The 20,386-nt window shown below is 34.3% G+C and overlaps 1 protein-coding gene across 2 annotated transcripts in view; it reads left to right on the top strand.

The window, feature by feature from the left end:
• The window catches only part of LOC149805191 (uncharacterized), a 97,523-nt gene that overhangs the window by 48,387 nt on the left and 28,750 nt on the right, over positions 1-20,386 (top strand). For both annotated transcript variants that reach the window (XM_089948315.1, XM_089948306.1), the window contains exon 10: positions 2,262-2,337. In XM_089948315.1, coding sequence (XP_089804441.1) covers positions 2,262-2,337 — 76 coding nt within the window. The remainder of the gene's footprint in view (positions 1-2,261; positions 2,338-20,386) is intronic.

Here is a 20,386-nt window from a genome sequence, read left to right as displayed (position 1 = left end):
CATGACTTTATCAATTCATAACTGCAGCATATCACGTGTCCAGTCAGTTTGGAATAGATAATGTGTTGAAAGATAGTAGATATTAAAATATGTAGAACAGTTGAAAGATGACAGATATTTTCATATGCAGTACATTTGAAAGATAACATATATCATAATGCAGTACAGTTGAAAGATAACAGGTATTATCATATGCAGTACAGTTGAAGCCTTATCCATCCAAAACAAGTTTATCCTACTATATTGGTATATGAACGTCATATTTACAGAATATATGTACTCTGTATTTCTTTGAAGAGATTCATTAACCAAAATGTCTCATTAATTACTATAAGAGATGCAGAGATAAAAACATTCTGATTAATTGGGTTTAACTGTATTTCCAACAAAACCTGGCACCACCTATGGTTCCAATTTAAATCATAAAGTAGGTTTTCATGTGTCATGCACTGAATGGTTTGTTTTTCTTTGATCCACATGAAATGTCTGTACACCTGAATACACCCTAAAATCTCATGTAATCTTTCACCTTTATATTATGTCACAGCTAGAAGTAAGGCAGATAAAAGGAGTATTTATTAAAACAAACTTGTTTTAGGCACCCAATATCTAAGACTTAATAACAATGAAAACATCACTATCTTTCTCCCTGACTGTAAGTTTAGGATTTGTGCATCAAAATAAACTCGTTGTAGGTTATCTACATGACAGTCTGTTTCTATCTTATCGTTTTACTACAGCATGCAGTGCATTTATGTCATAGGGCATAACCATAATGAAATTGTATCCTGGTATGTTTCAAAATTTATCATTTCTCTGCACCAGGAATTTACCATACTTATTCCAATGCAGATTAGTCAAAATTTTGTAAGATCACTTTTTGTTTTTTAAAGCACATTTTCTTTGGACACATCTGTCAACTCATTTGAAATAGGTATGCAAGGCCTGAATGGATGTACATGTATTATTGTACAGTACATATAATTTTAGTTACCTACATAACAATGAAAAAGGAAATGTTGAACAATAGGAAGTTAGAATTGTATGGCTTATGTTAATTTGCTGTTAAGATCATTTTGAAATTACCATTATATATATATATATATATATATATATATATATATATATATATATATATATATATATATATATATATCCTTTATTAAAACAGACTTGTTTTAGGCATCCATTGTCATCAACTTAATAACAATGAAAACATGTCTGTCTTTCTCTCTGGCTGTAAATTGGAGATTTGTGCATCAAAATAAACTTGTAGGTTATCTACATAACAAGTCTGTTTCTACCATATCTTTTTACTACAGCATGCATTGCATTTATGTCATAGGGCACAACCATTATGTAATTTTATCCTGATGTGTTTCAAAATTTTCCTTTCCCTGCACTGGGAATTTACCGTATTTATTCCAGTGTAAATTAGTCTGAAATTCTCTAAATTTACTTTTTTTGTTTTTAAAAACAGACATTGTTCTTCACACACATCTGGCAATTTGTGATGAATAAACTCATTTGAAATAAGGAATGCAAAGTAGCCTACTTTAGCATAACAATGAAAAGTATACGTTGAACAATAAGTTAAAAATTCCAAGACTTACTTTAATTGTGCTGTTAAAATCATTTAGAAATCATACCATATGTACTTGCTTATAAATCCAGTCAAACTGCAAACAAGAAAAACGTAATCTGCTGTAGCCTATTGTGACAGAAGGTCAGTGTCTATTTTGTTTGTTCTAATGATTGCTCCTAACAAACTGCACAGACCCAAATCTGCCTGCACATTATATGATGGCAGATCTGAGTCTGTGCAGTTTGCAGTTGGACTTGACTTATAAACAAGTACATGCAAGTCATGTTTTGCTTTGTGCAAACATTTGCTGGATCATGACATGGGAAATGCCATCGGCTTAAAGTCATTCCCAAGTGCTCTGATGAACACAATAAAAAAATCGGTGTACAATTGGTGCTTTTTACATGATAAATTCTGACGTTCTGCAAATGTTTTAAATATAAGAACAATGAAAACCTATCCTGAAGTGTGCATATGATCCCACTGTTTGAGCAGAGCTAGCATCACAACATTACATGCTTCAAAACAGCTGGTCCAGAAAGAGGTCTGATCATGTTACAAACAATCCAATAGCCCCATTCAAGACGAAATGGATTAACCTGAGTTATATATATATATAACTGAGTTGTTGTTGTTGCTTCTGTCTTCGTTAATAGTTTGCACTTCTTTGTTTCAGTATTGTCTGGTGTTTAATGATGCAGTCATTGCCTCAGGATCATCGGATAGCACCGTCAGGGTCTGGTCTCTGAATGGTAAGCACAATTGTTGAATGACATCATGATGAAAAGATTCTATGACATCATCATATCATGGTGCATGACCTTAGGAATGATGTATACCATATGTACTCACTTATAAGTTATGTCTGTGCAGCTTGTAAGGAGTAATCGGTAGAAATAGCATCATCAACCCGGATCTGCAGGAATATTATGTTATCAGGAACTTTGCTCTTTGCAGTTTGACTTGACTTATAAGTGAGTATATACAGTGCCTCTTGACCATTCCTTGTATTGCAAAATATTGTATAGTTATCAATTAGGTTAAGTGTAGAGGTCAGACTTAAGGTCTTTAAGGAGTGAAAAGATCATACTGAAGGACAGTGAAATCTATTTATAATGAACTCAATTAGATATACCATATTTACTCGCTTGTAAGTGGAGTCAAACTATAAACAATACAATCATGATCTGCCATAGCATAATGCACTGCAGATCTGGGTTTGTGCCGTTTGCAGTTGAACTCATCTTATAAGTGAGTGTGTAAGGTAAGACATTTTCCAGCTTAACAAGTTCTAGTTTAACATCAGATTTTGATGTTGTCTGTATTTTTATTTACAAAGTTTAGTTTTAGTAATGTATGTGAGACATGATTGCCATATAGCTCAAACTGATGCAATCATTATACTGTTATGTCACTGTAATGATGTACTTTTTTATCTATATGGTACATTTCACTGTAAACTCTGGGAGATATAGGACACGAGATAGTGTGATTGGAAATTCAGTTTCTAATTAAATATTGAAAACCAAAATATGTGTACAACGTTAATGATCACATTAACATTACCATGAAATAAAATGTCAGGGCCAAGGAAAAGTACATGAAACATTGGAAAATCATAAACAAATTATTAACTGTCAAAAATCAGGTTTGCAGGTGTGTTCTTTGAAAATTCTAATGTGATCTTAATAAATGTATCATATAGTAAAAGATAACTTAGTAAAATACTATTTTTTATATATCAGAATGGCAAACTTTAGGATATTCAGCAGTGCAGATTTGATGAAAATTTAATTACTCATTCAGCTATTATTTTATGGGCATTTGGAGATAAAGTACCATTTTCTATTATTTTATGGACATTTATGACAAAGTACCATTTCTATTATTTTATGGATATTTGGTGACAAAGTACTATTTCTATATTTTATGGACATTTGCTGACAAGGTATTATTTTCTATTATTTTATGGACATTTGGTGACGAAGTACCATTTTCTATTATTTTAATGACATTTGCTGACAAAGTACCATTTTCTATTATTTTATGGACATTAAGAGACAATGTACCATTTTTGTTATTTTCAGGACATTTCTTGACAAGGTACCAGTTTCTATTATTTTATGGACATTGGGTGACAAAGTACTATTTCTATATTTTAAGGACATTTGGTGACAAAGTACCATTTTCTATTATTTTATGGACATTTAGTGACAAAGTACCATTTCTGTTATTTTATACCCATTTGGTGACAAAGTACCATTTCTATTATTTTATATACATTTGGTGACAAAGTACCATTTTCTATTATTTTATTGACATTTGGTGACAAAGTACCATTTTCTATTATTTTATCAACATTTGGTGGCAAAGTACTATTTTCTATTATTTTATGGACATTTGGTGACAAAGTACCATTTTCTGTTATTTTATGGACATTTGGTGACAAAGTACCATTTCTATTATTTTATGCCCATTTGGTGACAAAGTACCATTTTCTATTAATTTATGGACATTTGATGACAAAGTACCATTTTCTATTATTTTATGGACATTTGGTGACAAAGTACCATTTTCTATTGCTTTATGGACATTTGGTGACAATGTACAATTTCTATTATTTTCTGGGCATTTCGAGACAAAGTACCATTTTCTATTATTTTCTGGGCATTTCGTGACAAGGTACCATTTTCTATTATTTTATGGACATTTGGTGACAAAGTACAATTTCTATTTTTTTCTGGGCATTTCATGACAAGGTACCATTTTTTATTATTTTATGGACATTAAGTGACAAAGTACCATTTTCTATTATTTTATGGACATTTGATAACAAAGTACCATTTTCTATTATTTTATGGGGATTTGGTGACAAAGTACCATTTTCTGTTATTTTCTGCATAATTGTACTTGATAGACTTGCATGTTTTTTATTGTTTGGACAGTTAACTAATCCTAAGTTAGGGTCATTTCATAGATAGTTTGAGAAAGGTATCCTGTCACTAATTAAATAGTAGCTAAATGAATATTTAAGCATTTCTTTGAATTTGGACTGGGTGTAGAGCATAGATTCCTTGTATCAAGTACCTTAGCTTGAAATTAGCAGTAGCCCAATTGCCCAAGGATACTACATTTCCTGTAGGACTAGTAGTTTTCATAATTTTAATGATCTGGTGGCTAGTAATTTAGTTTTAACTGTCACTGGTAAGCGTTTTTATTTATGCTATCAAAATTTAATTTTAAGAAGATCAGAATGACTGGGTGATGCCCAAGTTCTTGCTGAGCTAATCATCTTTATCCCTGAGATTCAATTGTTTCCCAAAAGGGCTAGAACAAATGGCCATATTTTCTGGGCCATAAGTTGATACTTATCTGGGCTTCATTGTATACACAGAATTGACTTACATGTGGATTATGTCATTCAAATTGCTTTATCATATGTCACATAATTTTTTTGTATATAAAATTTTTTTAATGTTTTCTTTTCTCCAAAGTATGAAAAATAATTTGCAAGAAAATAATTATCATTTTGGAAAAGATTGTGTACGAAAAATCGAGGACCCAACATTGAGAAGGATTTTTATGATCATCAGTATTAAATTCACCTGCATCAGATGTAATTGCAATAAAGCAGCTTGCACTTATAAGCAATGTTGTGATTACATATATGTGTATTAGAATGGATAACTTAGAAAATGAATAACTATTACAATGACATAGGTATTCCATCACATTTTATCTTCTTGCACCTTTCTGCCAGTAGTAAATGTATCAGTGTATTAGTCCTTTTGGTTATAAGGAAATTGTTAAATTCCAGGCCTAAATACACAAGAAAAACGTACGCTGGCATAATTCATTTTTCAGCACAACACATTTGTTAAGATCACCCTGATTTTCTGCAACAGAACATCTGTGTGGCAATGTATGACGTAAATCTCTTGAGATTTCCAAATGTCTCATTTATGCTCTTGATGGACTTATTTTATTTTATTTCCAAAGACTGTTATTGTGATTTTATTTAAGTTGTATAATAATTTTTCTTTTTCATTATTAATTAAGAAGCAGATGTTGCAACCACGTTGTTTGCGTCCTATCACTTCCAGAGTTCATCATATTGTGATACAACAAAGTAGAAAGTGATATTAATGATGTCATAATGTAATGATGATGATGTCATTTCAAGCTATGATGTAAACATTTTTACAGATATGGACTACCTAGAGTTATGCATTCCACAGTATGGTTCAGTTTTTTTTTTTCTTTTTCTTCATACATTCTTATTTACAAATGCTGCATGTGGGACCTAGGAAAACATGATATAAAGAAGAAATGAGAGACACAGCACATGGGTTTTTAGGGTCAACCTTTATAAAAAATATGCATTCATTGCATGAATTATTCGGGACAGTACAAAATTTAATAAAAATGTATTCATATCTTAGCATAAGTTTTTTTAATGACAGTTTTAAATTTTTTACCAACAACAAATATGGTTTTAGTAGGAAATATAATTTATTAACATTTAATAATTTTCAGAGTTATTTTTTACTCAAAAAGAAGTGCATTTTAATTCTTAGGATTCTTTTTGTGTAGCTTGTAACATACCTTGTGCTGAGTTTCTGTGTGGACAAACTATAAGCATTACTTGTCATATTAGCACTTCCTCTCAGACCTCATTTCAAAACTAACCATAAGGTGATGAAACATGAACATGTTTGTTCAAGATAAAATGAAATCAATCTGCAAATCCAAATACTTTACTGGTACCAACTTTTCAAGTGTAGAACAAAAATTAAAAGATTAAATAATATCATTTTTATGTAGTATCACTCATATCATGCAATACAGGGCTGACTATAGAATATATCAATATGATGAATATACGGCCATAACAACAAAATATCCATACAGCCAATACATTTTGCTGTAATTTCACTATTGTAATACGGGGCCCCAAGTGGCCGAGTGGTCTAAAGTGCTTTTTGTTACGGATCACTGCCATTTCACTTCTGCCTGCGTGGGTTCAAGTCTTGGATTTGGCTAATGTGGGTACGTGAGAAAGCTTGCCAGTAGCTTCTCGTGGGTCGGTGGTTCTTTCTGGGGTTTTCCCGGGTTCTTCCTCCACCGTTAATACTGGCCGCCATGTATAGCCTACCATGTGCTGAAAAATGGCGTTAAACCCAACAACAACAACAACTATTGTAATACAGTAAAACATGTCTTGAGAGACTGCTGCTATGAGAGACCACCTGGTTTGAGAAATAAGGATCTCTATGCACAGATTTATTGATTACATAGTGTTTCACCTGCTGTGAAGGACCGCCTGTCTTGAGAGACTGTTTCTTGGTGGGGGGGCAGAAGGGGTGGTCTTTCAGGACAGGTTAAACTGTACCACCTGTCTCTGGATAGGATAATGCCATTCTAGTAGATGTTTTTATGAATCTTTGTAGTATTATAGTGTGAAATATGATGTAACAGAAATTACTAACAAAGAAGTCAATGCTAGAAGTATCATATACCATATATATTTGCTTATAAGACAAATCCAACTGCAAACTGCACAGACCCAGGTCTGCCATCATATCATATGCTGGCTGATCTGGGTCAGTGCAGTTTGCAGTTGAATTTGTGCAGTTTGTTAGGAGCAATCAGTGAAACAAAGAACTTAAACCCTGATCTGCAGGCACGATATGCGATGGCAGAACAGGATCTCTGTTGTTTGCAGTTTGACTTGAGTTATAAGTGAGCATATATGGTAAGCTAGACATTAGTGAGCATGTATACTTTATGCTTAATTGACCTATCACCAGAGCAGAGACAATCACACCCTTCTTATTAGCATAATATATCATATAAAGTATTATGTGCTTACCACATATGAATCAGTTTTAATCTTTTAAATGCATGTTGAAAAGTTCATGAAAAATGGTTGGAAAATATTTCATTTATGACTGTATATGATATACAGTGGCAGTTGGATGGATGATATATATTAGGTCTGACATGCCTGACAGACTTGCAGTGCCCCTGACATGCCTGACAGGCTTCCAGTGCCCCTGTGAATCATATGATGCAGTCACCTTTGCCACATGATAATATTTGTCATTGGTCCATAGGCATCAGCATGTTTTAAGTTTTTGAATGTCATATTATGATAAGGTTTTGAATGACAGATGGTGATAAGGTTTTAAATGACAGATGGTGATAAGGTTTTGAATGACAGATGGTGATAAGGTTTTGAATGACATATGGTGATACATTAATTATGGTCTAATATATTTTTCTGATAGCTATACTTTCTCCTTTATAACATGCATCCCAACTGCAACAGTATTAACTATGATCTGCCATCAAATGTTGCGACAGTAGATTAGGGTCTGCTCTGTGTTTTCTACTTAGGATTTTATTTGTACAGTGTAGACCTTGATTGCTCAATTAGCAGGTTATGTGGAAGCAAATATGGATCTATAATAACTCAGTTGATGCCATGTCATGAACTTTGGCAAATATGGTAGTGCTTTAATACAAGATTCTGAATGGGACTCATCATTAAAAATCAAACCCATTTTAATGCAGTTTAGTTTGTCAGATAGCTTTCTTGGCAATAATACTTTGTTAATTTAACAAGATTAGACTGTTTGTGTGTAAGATGTAACCATATCACTTTTCAACCATGATGTTTTTTTTAATTATATATCCAGAGCCAAAGGTAATTTTTAACTTTATAATGAAAGATGTCAAATTTGCACCTCACTTTAGGATGTTGTCTCCCTTGTCTGCATGAATGTCAATAACACATTCCCATTTTCATTCATGTAAAAAACAAATTGAAATGAAAGTCATGTAGTGGTCAGTAATTATTTTTCCCAACCCATAGATGGGGACCAGAGATCCTGAAGTCCTGTATTTGCTGGGAATATCTGGTTGCTTAAAGATTATGACCGGAACATACTCTGATCAGTGATATATCAGTCTCAGGAGTTTTCAAAAGCTTTCTTAATTTGCTTTTTCATTGAACGGCCTTAAATAAGCACATTGAATTTTGTGAAATTCAAAGGTCACTAGATTAGTTCGAAGGTCACTAGTTTGCAGCCTGCTTCTTTGTCAGACAATCAACGAAGATGTTACTTTCGTACATGACAAGGAATTGTCTGACTACCATACAGTTCGATTCAGACATGAAATGTATGATGTAATTTTAATTTTCTGTTAAAAATTGATGATTGATTTAGGAATCCCCAAATACATTTTTACAAAAATGAAGAAGAAATATTCATGATTATTAGAATTTTCCCTTACTCAGAGTATAAATATCTAAGAGTTCAAAATTCTTGGCAAATATCACACTGCCTTTATGAGTTACTACTGTTGATCACATAATTTATAATAGCACATGATACGAGGAGACTGGTATAGTATGGTGGTACAGTGTATCCCCGAGGGGTGTAAAATTGAGGATTAAAAAAAACCTTGGTGTCAGAACTGGGGGTCAAATAACAAATGTGGGGGTAAAAAATGTACTGACAAATTTTCATCTAACCCGTACTTTTTCCACTTGAAATAGGATATTGCAACTTGCACAACATACTCTCTCTCTCTCTCTAAAAACACAAAAAACCAACATACACAATTAACAAACAAATATATTGTCCATTCAAAGAATAATTCTATTAGTTCATTTTTCTCTTAAAGTTATACTTTTAACAGTCTCCTTATAATCTTTTTGCAACACTATTATAAACCAACACATTACATATAAGTCAGTACAAAAAGCCAATTAAATCTTTTTAACCAAATGGCAGTTAATTTACTGCCTGTCATAAAATGTGTACTATCATCGATAATCAGTTTCATTGTACTTCATCCTAGAATACATTTATCCAAAAATCAAAAAGGCTAATGATTAATCTTTCTAATAAGTTACACTTGAACTTTAAGATCTTTCTTTTATTGCCACAAGTTAAAAACCAACAAAATCTGCAATGACCCACTGATTTTGTAATCCAAATAACACATTTATCTCAGCAAGTTTACTGATTTCTTTGTTGTGAAAGAATGTCTTGGGTGATAATGTGTTTTCCAGCTAACTTATGGCAAACAAGGGCAGATTTTAAAAAATTCTTAAACCCTGTCATGAAAGGATTATTCACTTTTGCAGTCTTTGCAATTATGCGATCAGAAGTCACACCAGTAATTCTAATGGATGTGCCGTATTCCAGTCAAGGGAATTATTTTCTCCGTTTTTCATTAAAGTTAGATCCACAGTTACTCTTTTGTGTTCTGCTTCTTTCACTTTCTTTGCTAATGATTCTTAGACCAAGCTGTTTTAATTTGGTGATCACTTTCTAGTGCAGCAAGCATTGACATTAAACACTGGGACAATTTATGTGAATCCTTTGCATAAAAAAAATGCACGGCAACAAAACATGTGCGTCAATTTTCTCCAGCATGCATCCCTGACACACAAATGTGCATAAAGGGAAACACTGGTTGGTAATTCAAGTCCCACTCATCTCTGTTTAGTGTTGGCCTCTGCTATCATATTTCAGTTGCCTCCTTCACCGTCCTTTTCCATGTGTTACCCTCAGATGTGATACCTTAGTCTAATTGGGAATGTTGGAATGTCCCGTTTTGCTACAGTGTTTATGTATCACAGAAGACTCTTACTGATCTGTTCCTTAATCGCTGTTTCTAACAGTTCCTGTTTCACCAATATTGTCATTCTCACAATCAGTACATTTGATATGATAAACCACACCACATTTTTCAGTCTTCTGTTTTGTCCTTAATATGTTTAAGTTGTTCTCTTAAAGAGTTGTATCATTTGTGATATATGTAAATCCCATGTTGTCTGAATACTCTGGCTAGGACTTCTGATTTAGTGCGGATGTTGGTTTTATTTAGACCAATACTGGTTTATTTGGTCTTGTTTTCTTCTTCTCTGGGAGTTTGAAAATCCACTCTGATAGCCATTTACTTGTAGTGCAGCTTTCACATGTTCTGCTTCTTCAATTCAGTCTGTCTCATCAGTAACTTGTGAGTTAGCTCAATGTGGTAAAGATCACACTACTTATCTCTTGGGGGCCGAGTGGTCTAAAGTGCTGTCCGTGTGGGTTCGAGTCTAGGATTTGGCCAATGTGGGTATGTGAGAAAGCTTGGTTGATAGGTCAGCATTTATGTGTATACCAGGTATGATTGTTTGCCACTAATTGTTCTGAAGTGAACTGAATATGTGGGTGAATGGAGTTGAGATGATCAATTCTGCACATGGTACTCATGTGGTTCAGTCAACGTATCATCCACATACCTGAAATACATTGATGGTGGGTAGGAGCCCAGAGTGGCTGAGTGGTGTTTACCATTATGGATCACTGCCATCTCACCTCTTTCTGTGTGGGTTCGAGTCACCAGCTTGGCCAATGTGCATACATGCGAAAGCTTGCCAGTAGCTTTTCATGGGTCAGTGGTTCTTTTGGGGGATTTCCTGGGTTCTTCCTCCACCATTTATACTGGCTGCCATGTGCAAAATAGCATTAAACCCTATAACAACAACAAGATAGATGTTGGGTTCCTGGTCATTTCCAAGGCCTTCTACTAAAACAAACTCGATGTATAAACTGGCAAGTATTGGTGAGATTGGGGGCCCCATTGCTGCTCCCAGTTTCTTTTGGTAAAACTGCCTGTTACAGATATAATATGTGCTGTCCAAAAACATACCCATTAGTCTCAACAAGGTGCAGCTGTGTTAGAAGGTCATATCTTGATTTCAAAGTATTGCCTGCCTCTAATTTCTCTCTGATCACACTTGTAGCATCTTTGGAATACTGGTGAAAAGTGCTGATACATCATAAGAGACCAGTTTTCTACATGGTGGCACCTCCATGTCCCTGATCTTTTGGACAAAGTGTTTGCTGTTGATGATATGGTATTCCATTTTGCCTACTAGAGATCCGATAATAGATGTTAGATATTTGCCCAAAGCTTACAGTACACTGCTCAAACTAGATACTATGGGTCAACCTTCTTGTGAATTTTAGGTAGCTCGTATAGCTTCAGGATGTTTTCAGCAGTGGGGTAGAAATGGTGGTACCGTATGTCCAATATAGTTTATTCTTTCATCCCGTTGGTTTCACATGCTAATCAGAAGTTTTTTTTATTGATATTGCAGGGTCTTTCTTTAATTTATGATATTTGTCTTTATCGTTAACCAACAGTTCTATTTTATTAACATAATCGGTCCTGTTGAGCGAAACTGGTTCATCCTTTGTCAGCTGGTAGGATCACTGTACTTTTATCTTTGACTGAGTCCTGTATGGCTGTTCTCTCCTGGATGAATATATTACTTCTTGGGGGTATTTATTCGTTACTATTCATCTGACCATTATAATTCACGTGATCAACATTAGTCACTGATAAAGGCAGTGTGATATTGCCAAATATTTCAAAATCTAACATATTATTACTCTGACTTAGAGAAAATTCGAATAATCATGAGTTATCAAGAGCAAGAAAGCAACCTTTTAAGTTGTAAAAAAATATTATTGCTTGATGTGTCATTCAGAGTGACATGTATGTTTATAACTATAGTGACTTCCTAGTCTCAAGGTGTTTGTGTAATATCTCAACTCATAATGTCACATCATGTGAATGAGATTTGGCATGAAGTATGGCATATATTTTGGTGTACTGATGAAATGATAACCATGATATTTTAAATTCATGTAACTCAGTAACCATTGATTGTATTGATGCACAGTTCATTGCATTGGCTTTATTTTAAGCCCCTGTAGACTCAAGATATGGCATGCATTTGATGTGTTCTCTTGCAAGACATGCAAGGCAACTCATGTAGGCAGAAGACACAGTGACTTTAGTAGTTACCGGTAGTGTGCCAGACTTGAGACTGAGAGGATGTTTGTTTGAATCCTGCCATGACAATAACTCAACTCTGTCCTTGACATCAGCAAATAAAACACGTTAAAGTTAGTGCCAGTACCCAGAATCATGATATAATACAATGAATAAAATATGAAACATGTTTTATGATAGCAATGCAGAGCTTTTATTTAAAATAAATATTCTCCAGAAAAAATGTATTTCTTGATCTGCAACTACAACATGTGTGGAGATTGTAGTCCCCCACATTAGAGTTTCAGAAAATATCACAGGTAAATACATGTAATGTGCTTTACAAGAATGGCTTTTACTCCGCTCCCATTACTAGTAGATAATAAAGATTATGATGCATATTGCACCCAATCAGCCCATTCAGCCGCTGCTGTTTTGTTGTTGTTTTCCTTGTTTGTAGCTGTTTGTTGTTTTTCTTGTGTGGTTTAAATGTACATATCCAGCCCACTGGTTTTGTCATCAGGGCACATGTGGTAACTGGTTATCATTTTGCTTAGCCTAGGCATTCAGGGTCCTCTGAACTCATTTATTTGCATGGATTTCAATCTTTTGTGTGTTTTTTTCTTTTATCATTGACCCATAATTTCTTGCATTTGAAAAGGAAACCTGTTATTTCCACATAAAAATTGTGGTTCCTTATGTCTTTTAATTCTGGGTTTGTAGCATGCACAAAATTCACAAATGTTGGAACCTCGTGGAAAAAAAGTAGATTGGCAGTGCATCTATTGCAACTTTTACAGTCTACATCAGGATCATGTATATTAAAAGCAGATACATTCAAACTGAAGATACCTTCCAGATGTCAAAATAAAACCCATCACAACCATATTTTGCCCCCACTGAAACTCACCTTGTTGAAAACCTTCTGAGAATGGATTGGACTTCTGGAAATCTAAAGACCTTCTGAGAATGGATTGGACTTCTGGAAATCTAAAAACCATCTGAGAATGGATTGGACCTCTGGAAATCCTCAGGGACAGATCAAGATACATTTTACTAAATACGAGTACCATATATACAATATTCACTTATATGTCAAGTCCAACTGCAAACAAAATAGATGCTGATCTGCAGTTGCATTATCCACCAGCAAATCTGAATCCATGTTATTTCTTATACTGATTACTCAATACAAACTGCATCAACCCAGATCTGCCAGTACATTATCTGGGACTGTGCAGTTTGCAGTTGGACTCAACTTATAGGTGAGTATATATGGTAATTTGCAGTTGTATGTAGTATTTCTACTTTGTAGTTAAAATTACAAAGTTCTGATAATTATTTTAATTATAATAGTTATTATGATATCTGGCTTTAAGGACAGCTGTATGCTAGTCTAATATATAAGACTTATCACTGTTATACTACTGCTTACCCCCCCTAACCCCCAGTCAGTATAACTGTGTCAGGTCGTTTTTATAAGATCAAGTTGTATGCCATAAGAAAACATCTTTGAGGATGCTATAATAAATAACAATAAAAACCTAACCATCATTGCCACGATAGTGTACAAGTGCCTTATGATGAGATGTTACAGTAATACTCACAGGATGAATTGGTTCTTGCACAGATCTGGTTTTCTATGAATGCAACAGTTTTAAAGAGGATGCCACTTAATGCATATTTGCAACCCCAAGGCTTCATTGACTGTGTCTAATTTTTCCACAGAAATTGCCCTGCATTTTAAGCTACATCTGTATCATAAGACAATTGTTATTCATTCTTCAAGGTGATCATCTATGGTATTTGTCAATACGGCTCCTTTCAGCTTGACTGTATAAATCAGGTACTAGCATTAAAATTGCACAGATTTTGTGGGTAAGAAATATATATATATATATATATATATATATATATATATATATATATATATATATATATATATATATATATATATATATATATATATATATATCATACTTAAATTCATTCCCCAATTTTCCCTTTCTAATCGCTAGAAAAAGTGTTAATTGCTAGGGTTAATAATTCTAGCATATGAATGGTGTTTAGATACAACTGCACCGAAGGCTTCCACCTACCAAGAATGGAGTTTTTACTGATATGCTAAAGTTATTGATTGGTGGTCCATTACATACTGTTGTTGATGGGACCCATACAAGAGGACACTATTATATCTGAGGTCACACTATACTGATGTGCGGTAACATGAAAAGTACTGATACTGTTCTAGTGCTACATTAGGTTCAACATTATACTTATTTACAGTCATTGTGTGTTCAATGTTTTTAATGTATTTATCACATGTATGTTATATGCATGGAAAAGTTAAGTGCAGCCATCAGTGTCCACAAAATAAAACAAATAAAACCCCTGTCCAGCCATCAATGTCTACAAAATAAAACAAATCAACTCCTGTCCAGCCATCAATGTCTACAAAATAAAACAAATCAACTCCTGTCCAGCCATCAATGTCTACAAAATAAAACAAATCAACTCCTGTCCAGCCATCAATGTCTACAAAATAAAACAAATCAACTCCTGTCCATGCAGGGAGCATACATGGTAGAGTATGATTTTCATATAAGCTTATTGTCAGATAGTGATTTAAAATAGATTTATTTAATTTGTGTCTATGTGTATGTGTGTATTTGCAACAGAGACATAATCATGTACACAAGAAAGTTGAGTCAGGAAATCTCTTCACTATTTTCAGTGATACCACACAGATTTCTCAAAAGATTCTTAATTTCGTTTGGATTTAAGGAATACAGTTTCATAAACATTCTCTTTCTTTTGGAGACAAAATCATTGTTCTTTTTAGACTGTACCATACAAGCCAGGTAAGCAAAATACCGTTACTTTGAGCAGTAATGACATATTGCCCACCACCACAGTGGCATAGCAACACTGGTTTGTTTTCCTCATCAGATGCCACCCTTTGTACAAGGTCACTGTTGCATCATAGAAGGGGATTCACTGCATTAAATAATGAAATGAGATTCATGAATATATCTGCCTTATAAAAGGTACCACATTGAGGTTCCTTATTGTAAGAGACAGCTCTATGCTGTTCATACATAATAGTCTTATTGCCACATTCATTATTTCATCATTTCTCCCATAACCTGGCTGGTCATAGGGGTGCCACTGATGACTTTGTGAAAGTCTCCCTCCATTTTGCCCTGTTCTCCACTGCTCTTTGGGACTTTGTGAAGTCAGTGTTGGTCCAGTCTTTGATGTTATCTTCCCATCTCTTCTTCTGTCTGTTTTTTATCTCTTTCCTCTCACTGTGCCCTGTAGGATTGTATTTGACACGCCAGATGAGCATGAGGCATGACCATACCATCTTAGTTTGCATTTCTTTACAGTGGTGAGCAGATCTTCATGGGATCCAATGGCACAGTGGAGTCTAATGTACACCGTCTCATTAGGAACATTGTCTCAGTATGAGATGTTCAGGATCTTTGATAACATTGCATCCATATGACATGGATTCTTCCCTTTAGTTCCTCGGTCAAGGTCTGTGTTTGGCATGCATACAAGAATATGGACATGATGAAGAGGTGTAAAAGCTTGATCACGGACCCAAGCATGACATTGCTGTCTTTCTAAAATGGCTTTAGCCTAACCAGTACAGCACCTAGGTACTTGAAGCTTGTCACTGTGCCCTGCTTCTATCCATTGACTCTAATGGATTAGAAGTGCAACACTATACACTATGCTGTGCTTATTATTGAACCAACCTACATGGAATAACCTTAACAGAATGCATATATCTTGCAGAATATGTTCACTGTTGGACTGTCCTTCCTGAATGTCTTGCCAGTGCTTTTTTCATGTGTACCAAATTGATGGTATATATCCAATGGACATAATATATCTCAGTTTCATTTACATAACACAAGCTGTCAGTTAGTAGATTTGTTTTTGTCTTGCCTGCCATGCACAGGCTTAACATTGGGATCACTTTTCTGATAATGTTGATGTTGTTGTTGTTGTTGATATCAATATTAAGTTTTTGCATCAGTTTAGTTTCTCTGACACATGCATGGCATATTACAGCCATTAAACTTGATGGGTATATTTGTCTTGGATAGCACTCCTCAAATGTAAACATGGTGACCTACTTTTTATCCTCCAGTGACTACATTAAGCTTTGCATTTAGTTTTGTTTCTATGATATGTTATATGCACAGTCATGAAACCTAATGGATGGTGCTTGTCACTGCAGGAAAAAGTATGTCACTGTGGCCTATTTTTCAGCTCCAGTGATTCTTACTTTTAACCAATATTCCCATTCCTTTAACAATTGTGTGTACAGTCATTAAATTTGATTTTTGTATATAGGAATATTAATCATTTCAGTGACCTCCTGTTACTGTCACAGTGACCTACTTTTCTTGCTGTAGTGACTCTGTGTGTGCAATTTTAGGTATGACTAGTAACAAGTGAGGTGCAGCATTCAGCATTACTGTTTTGTTAAGTTTATAATCCTTTTGATAGTTTCTAGCTGGACTGTCCTAGCACAATGTGAAATATGGCACAACCATGCCCATGTTGCTTCACAAGCTCCTGTATTTGGTGTACTTATGGTTGAAACCTGGAGAGTTTCATACTCAGCTAAAAAATAGAGATCATATGAAATGGTTACTTTTTGAAGACAATACTTTGGCATGATAGATGCTGTCATGCTAATGATTAAGGTTGGTTTTTATGAAGGCAATACTTTGGCATGATATAAACTGCCATGCCAATGATTAAGGTTGGTTTTATGAAGACAATACTTTGGCATGATATAAACTGCCATGCTAATGATTAAGGTTGGTTTTTATGAAGGCAATACTTTGGCATGATATAAACTGCCATGCTAATGATTAAGGTTGGTTTTTATGAAGGCAATACTTTGGCATGATATAAAGTGCCGTGCTAATGATTAAGGTTGGTTTTTATGAAGGCAATACTTTGGCATAATATAAACTGCCATGCTAATGACTAAGGATGGTTTTTATGAAGGCAATACTTTGGCATGATATAAACTGCCATGCCAATGATTAAGGTTGGTTTTATGAAGACAGTACTTTGGCATGATATAAACTGCCATGCTAATGATTAAGGTTGGTTTTTATGAAGGCAATACTTTGGCATGATATAAACTGCCATGCTAATGATTAAGGTTGGTTTTATGAAGACAATACATTGGCATGATATAAACTGCCATGCCAATGATTAAGGTTGGTTTTTATGAAGGCAATACTTTGGCATGATATAAACTGCCATGCTAATGACTAAGGTTGGTTTTTATGAAGGCAATACTTTGGCATGATATAAACTGCCATGCTAATGATTAAGGTTGGTTTTATGAAGACAATACATTGGCATGATATAAACTGCCATGCCAATGATTAAGGTTGGTTTTTATGAAGACAATACATTGGCATGATAGAAACTGCCATGCTAATGATTAAGGTTGGTTTTTTATGACGGCAATACTTTGGCATGATAGAAACTACCATGCTAATGATTAAGCATGGTTTTAATTTCTCTTTGTATACTTTAGTATATGGCTTGCATACCAATGAGTATTATTATGATTAATATCTGCACATATTAATGAAATTCATAGCACTTAGAAATAGTTGTCAGTTCATAGACTGTATAGTTAATTTGTTTTCTCTTTAAGCAGAGCTTTCTTATGTATCAAAATAAATGTAAGGGAAGTAACACATGTTATTGACTATTAGGAATCACAGCTTTGGAATTACATGCTTGTTCCCCTTGAAAAATCCATCCAAACCAGCTATGTAAAGAAACAAGAATATAAGATGCATGTATTTCACTAAGACATTTGGCCAAAAAAATGAGCTTACAAATAAAATAATATATATTAGAAATTGAAATTAGTAATGTTTAATTTATGACTGAAGAAAAAATTTAAAATAGTAATACAAGATGTAACACTCTAAGTGGAAGAAATAGATGGCTTCAAGAATGAGGTTTTTAAATAAATTAATCATTATTAACTTGAGCTATAATGATATGTTTTGAGTGGATGAAGAGATAGTAACTTAATCATTAGTTTCAAATTAGTTATATTAACTACGATGTTCAATTGCAAGCTAGCATAAACTATATTCAGTGTTGTAATTAAGGCTATGAATTACATTACCCAATTATAGACGTGTGCTATCAAGCAATTGTGCTTTCTTAATATTTATTTTTCTGCAGTAAGAACATATGTGTTGTAAAAACGATGTCTGAAATTTATAAATTTATTTGCAGAGAATTATTTTTAAAACTTTTACCACATTTGAAATTTTAGAATGTTTGGAAGAATGTTTCTTATGTTTGGTAAAATAAGTTTTGACATTTGCCATGTTAAAGTACCTGAAACATTTGTGATTTGTCACTAAATGTATTGTGTATTATTTTATAGCATTCCATATATTCAATGTCATTACTCACAAATTATTTGAACCTAATGTGTTGTATTTTTTAAAAATCTTTTGATATAGAAAATATATGCCTTATATGATTTTTGTCTTTTAAACACTTTCACATTTAAATATGGAAAGTCAAGAAACTAATAACCTTAAATTGAAGCAAATTTAATCATAATTCTGTTTGATGTGAAAACGATGCAGCTCAGTGGAAAACAAAATAAAACCTCGTGTAAATTTAACTTTTAAATTATTTGGATGACTTTGATTATAAACAAGGGACTATGCATGTTAAATATGGTTGTATCTTGAAAGTCATTTGGAGATCATTTACATAGATTATATGCTGACACTGCTGTTTAAATCTGCTGAATGATATCGTCAGCTTAAGGCATGTGAGTGATACCATCCCAGCACACTGGATTAGATATCATGCAGTGGTCCTGCATACTGCATCCCGTCTCCATCATCCAGCATGAAGTGTCCGTTGTCAGTCGCTTGTTATCGCTACAGTTCATAAACTGCTTGAAAGAAAGTCAGGCATAAAACTAGGCATAGTTTCACCGAGACACCTAGTTGGTCCTAATAAAAATGGCTCGTCTCAGACAGCCAACATGGTAGCCATGGTGTCCATCTTTAATATTTTGGTTTGACTTTTTTTTCCTGAATGGATATGGTCCTTGATGAAAATGTTGCCAACGACTGTTCATGGTCTTGAACATTCATGTTCCTTCATCTGAAAATGGTCATATGAATATGCAGCTTTAAGTAAACTACCTGTTATGATATCTAGTTGTTTTCCAATGACAATAATGATGTTGATGATGGTGATCTGACCTCCAACATGGTCGCCAATATGGCCATCACAATAATTGTGTCGCTACCCCATCTAAATGGATGGTCATGAGATTTTCCCGTAATGACTTCTTATTGATATTTCGATGAAAATATTGCCGTCCAACATTGCTGCCATATAGACCAGCAGCAGGGGGGGGGGCGAATCCGACATTTTGTCCAATCGTTATTTTGCTTAATTAATACTTTTTGCACTCAGCGGATCCGGTGTAGTCAGCGCCGGTAAAAAAAAACGACGTCGGTCCATCCTACACGACGGTGACGTCATTTGGTTTAATACACTTTTCTGCGAGCCGATCCCAGCGTCGTCAGCGTCCGGTAAACACAGCGACGACCGCGTCGATGTCATTACCCCCCCTGCTGCTAAGGGGCTATTTACAATGAAAATTATTTACAACTAACCGAATATTTGGTCAAGCCCGATACGATATCGTGTCCGAGGATCATGTAAATTTATCGTTACAAATCCATGTGGGGTCGACTGAGCATGACTAAAAAAGTTTCGAAAACCATTAAAGTCCATGTCACCGCCGCACCATGTCTGCCAAATATTTCGTAGCGTGTGTGTATCAACGCCGTTGAATACAGCAAGAATATTACAGTTGTCTCTGATTACTTTTGGAATCTGAGTGTATCGTTG

Source organism: Sinohyriopsis cumingii, chromosome 2 (assembly GCF_028554795.1).
Source record: "Sinohyriopsis cumingii isolate HCF-2022 chromosome 2, ASM2855479v2, whole genome shotgun sequence".
Lineage (NCBI taxonomy): Eukaryota > Metazoa > Mollusca > Bivalvia > Unionida > Unionidae > Sinohyriopsis > Sinohyriopsis cumingii.
Note: the sequence above shows the minus strand (reverse complement) of the source record. Positions and strands in the feature narration are given on the sequence as shown.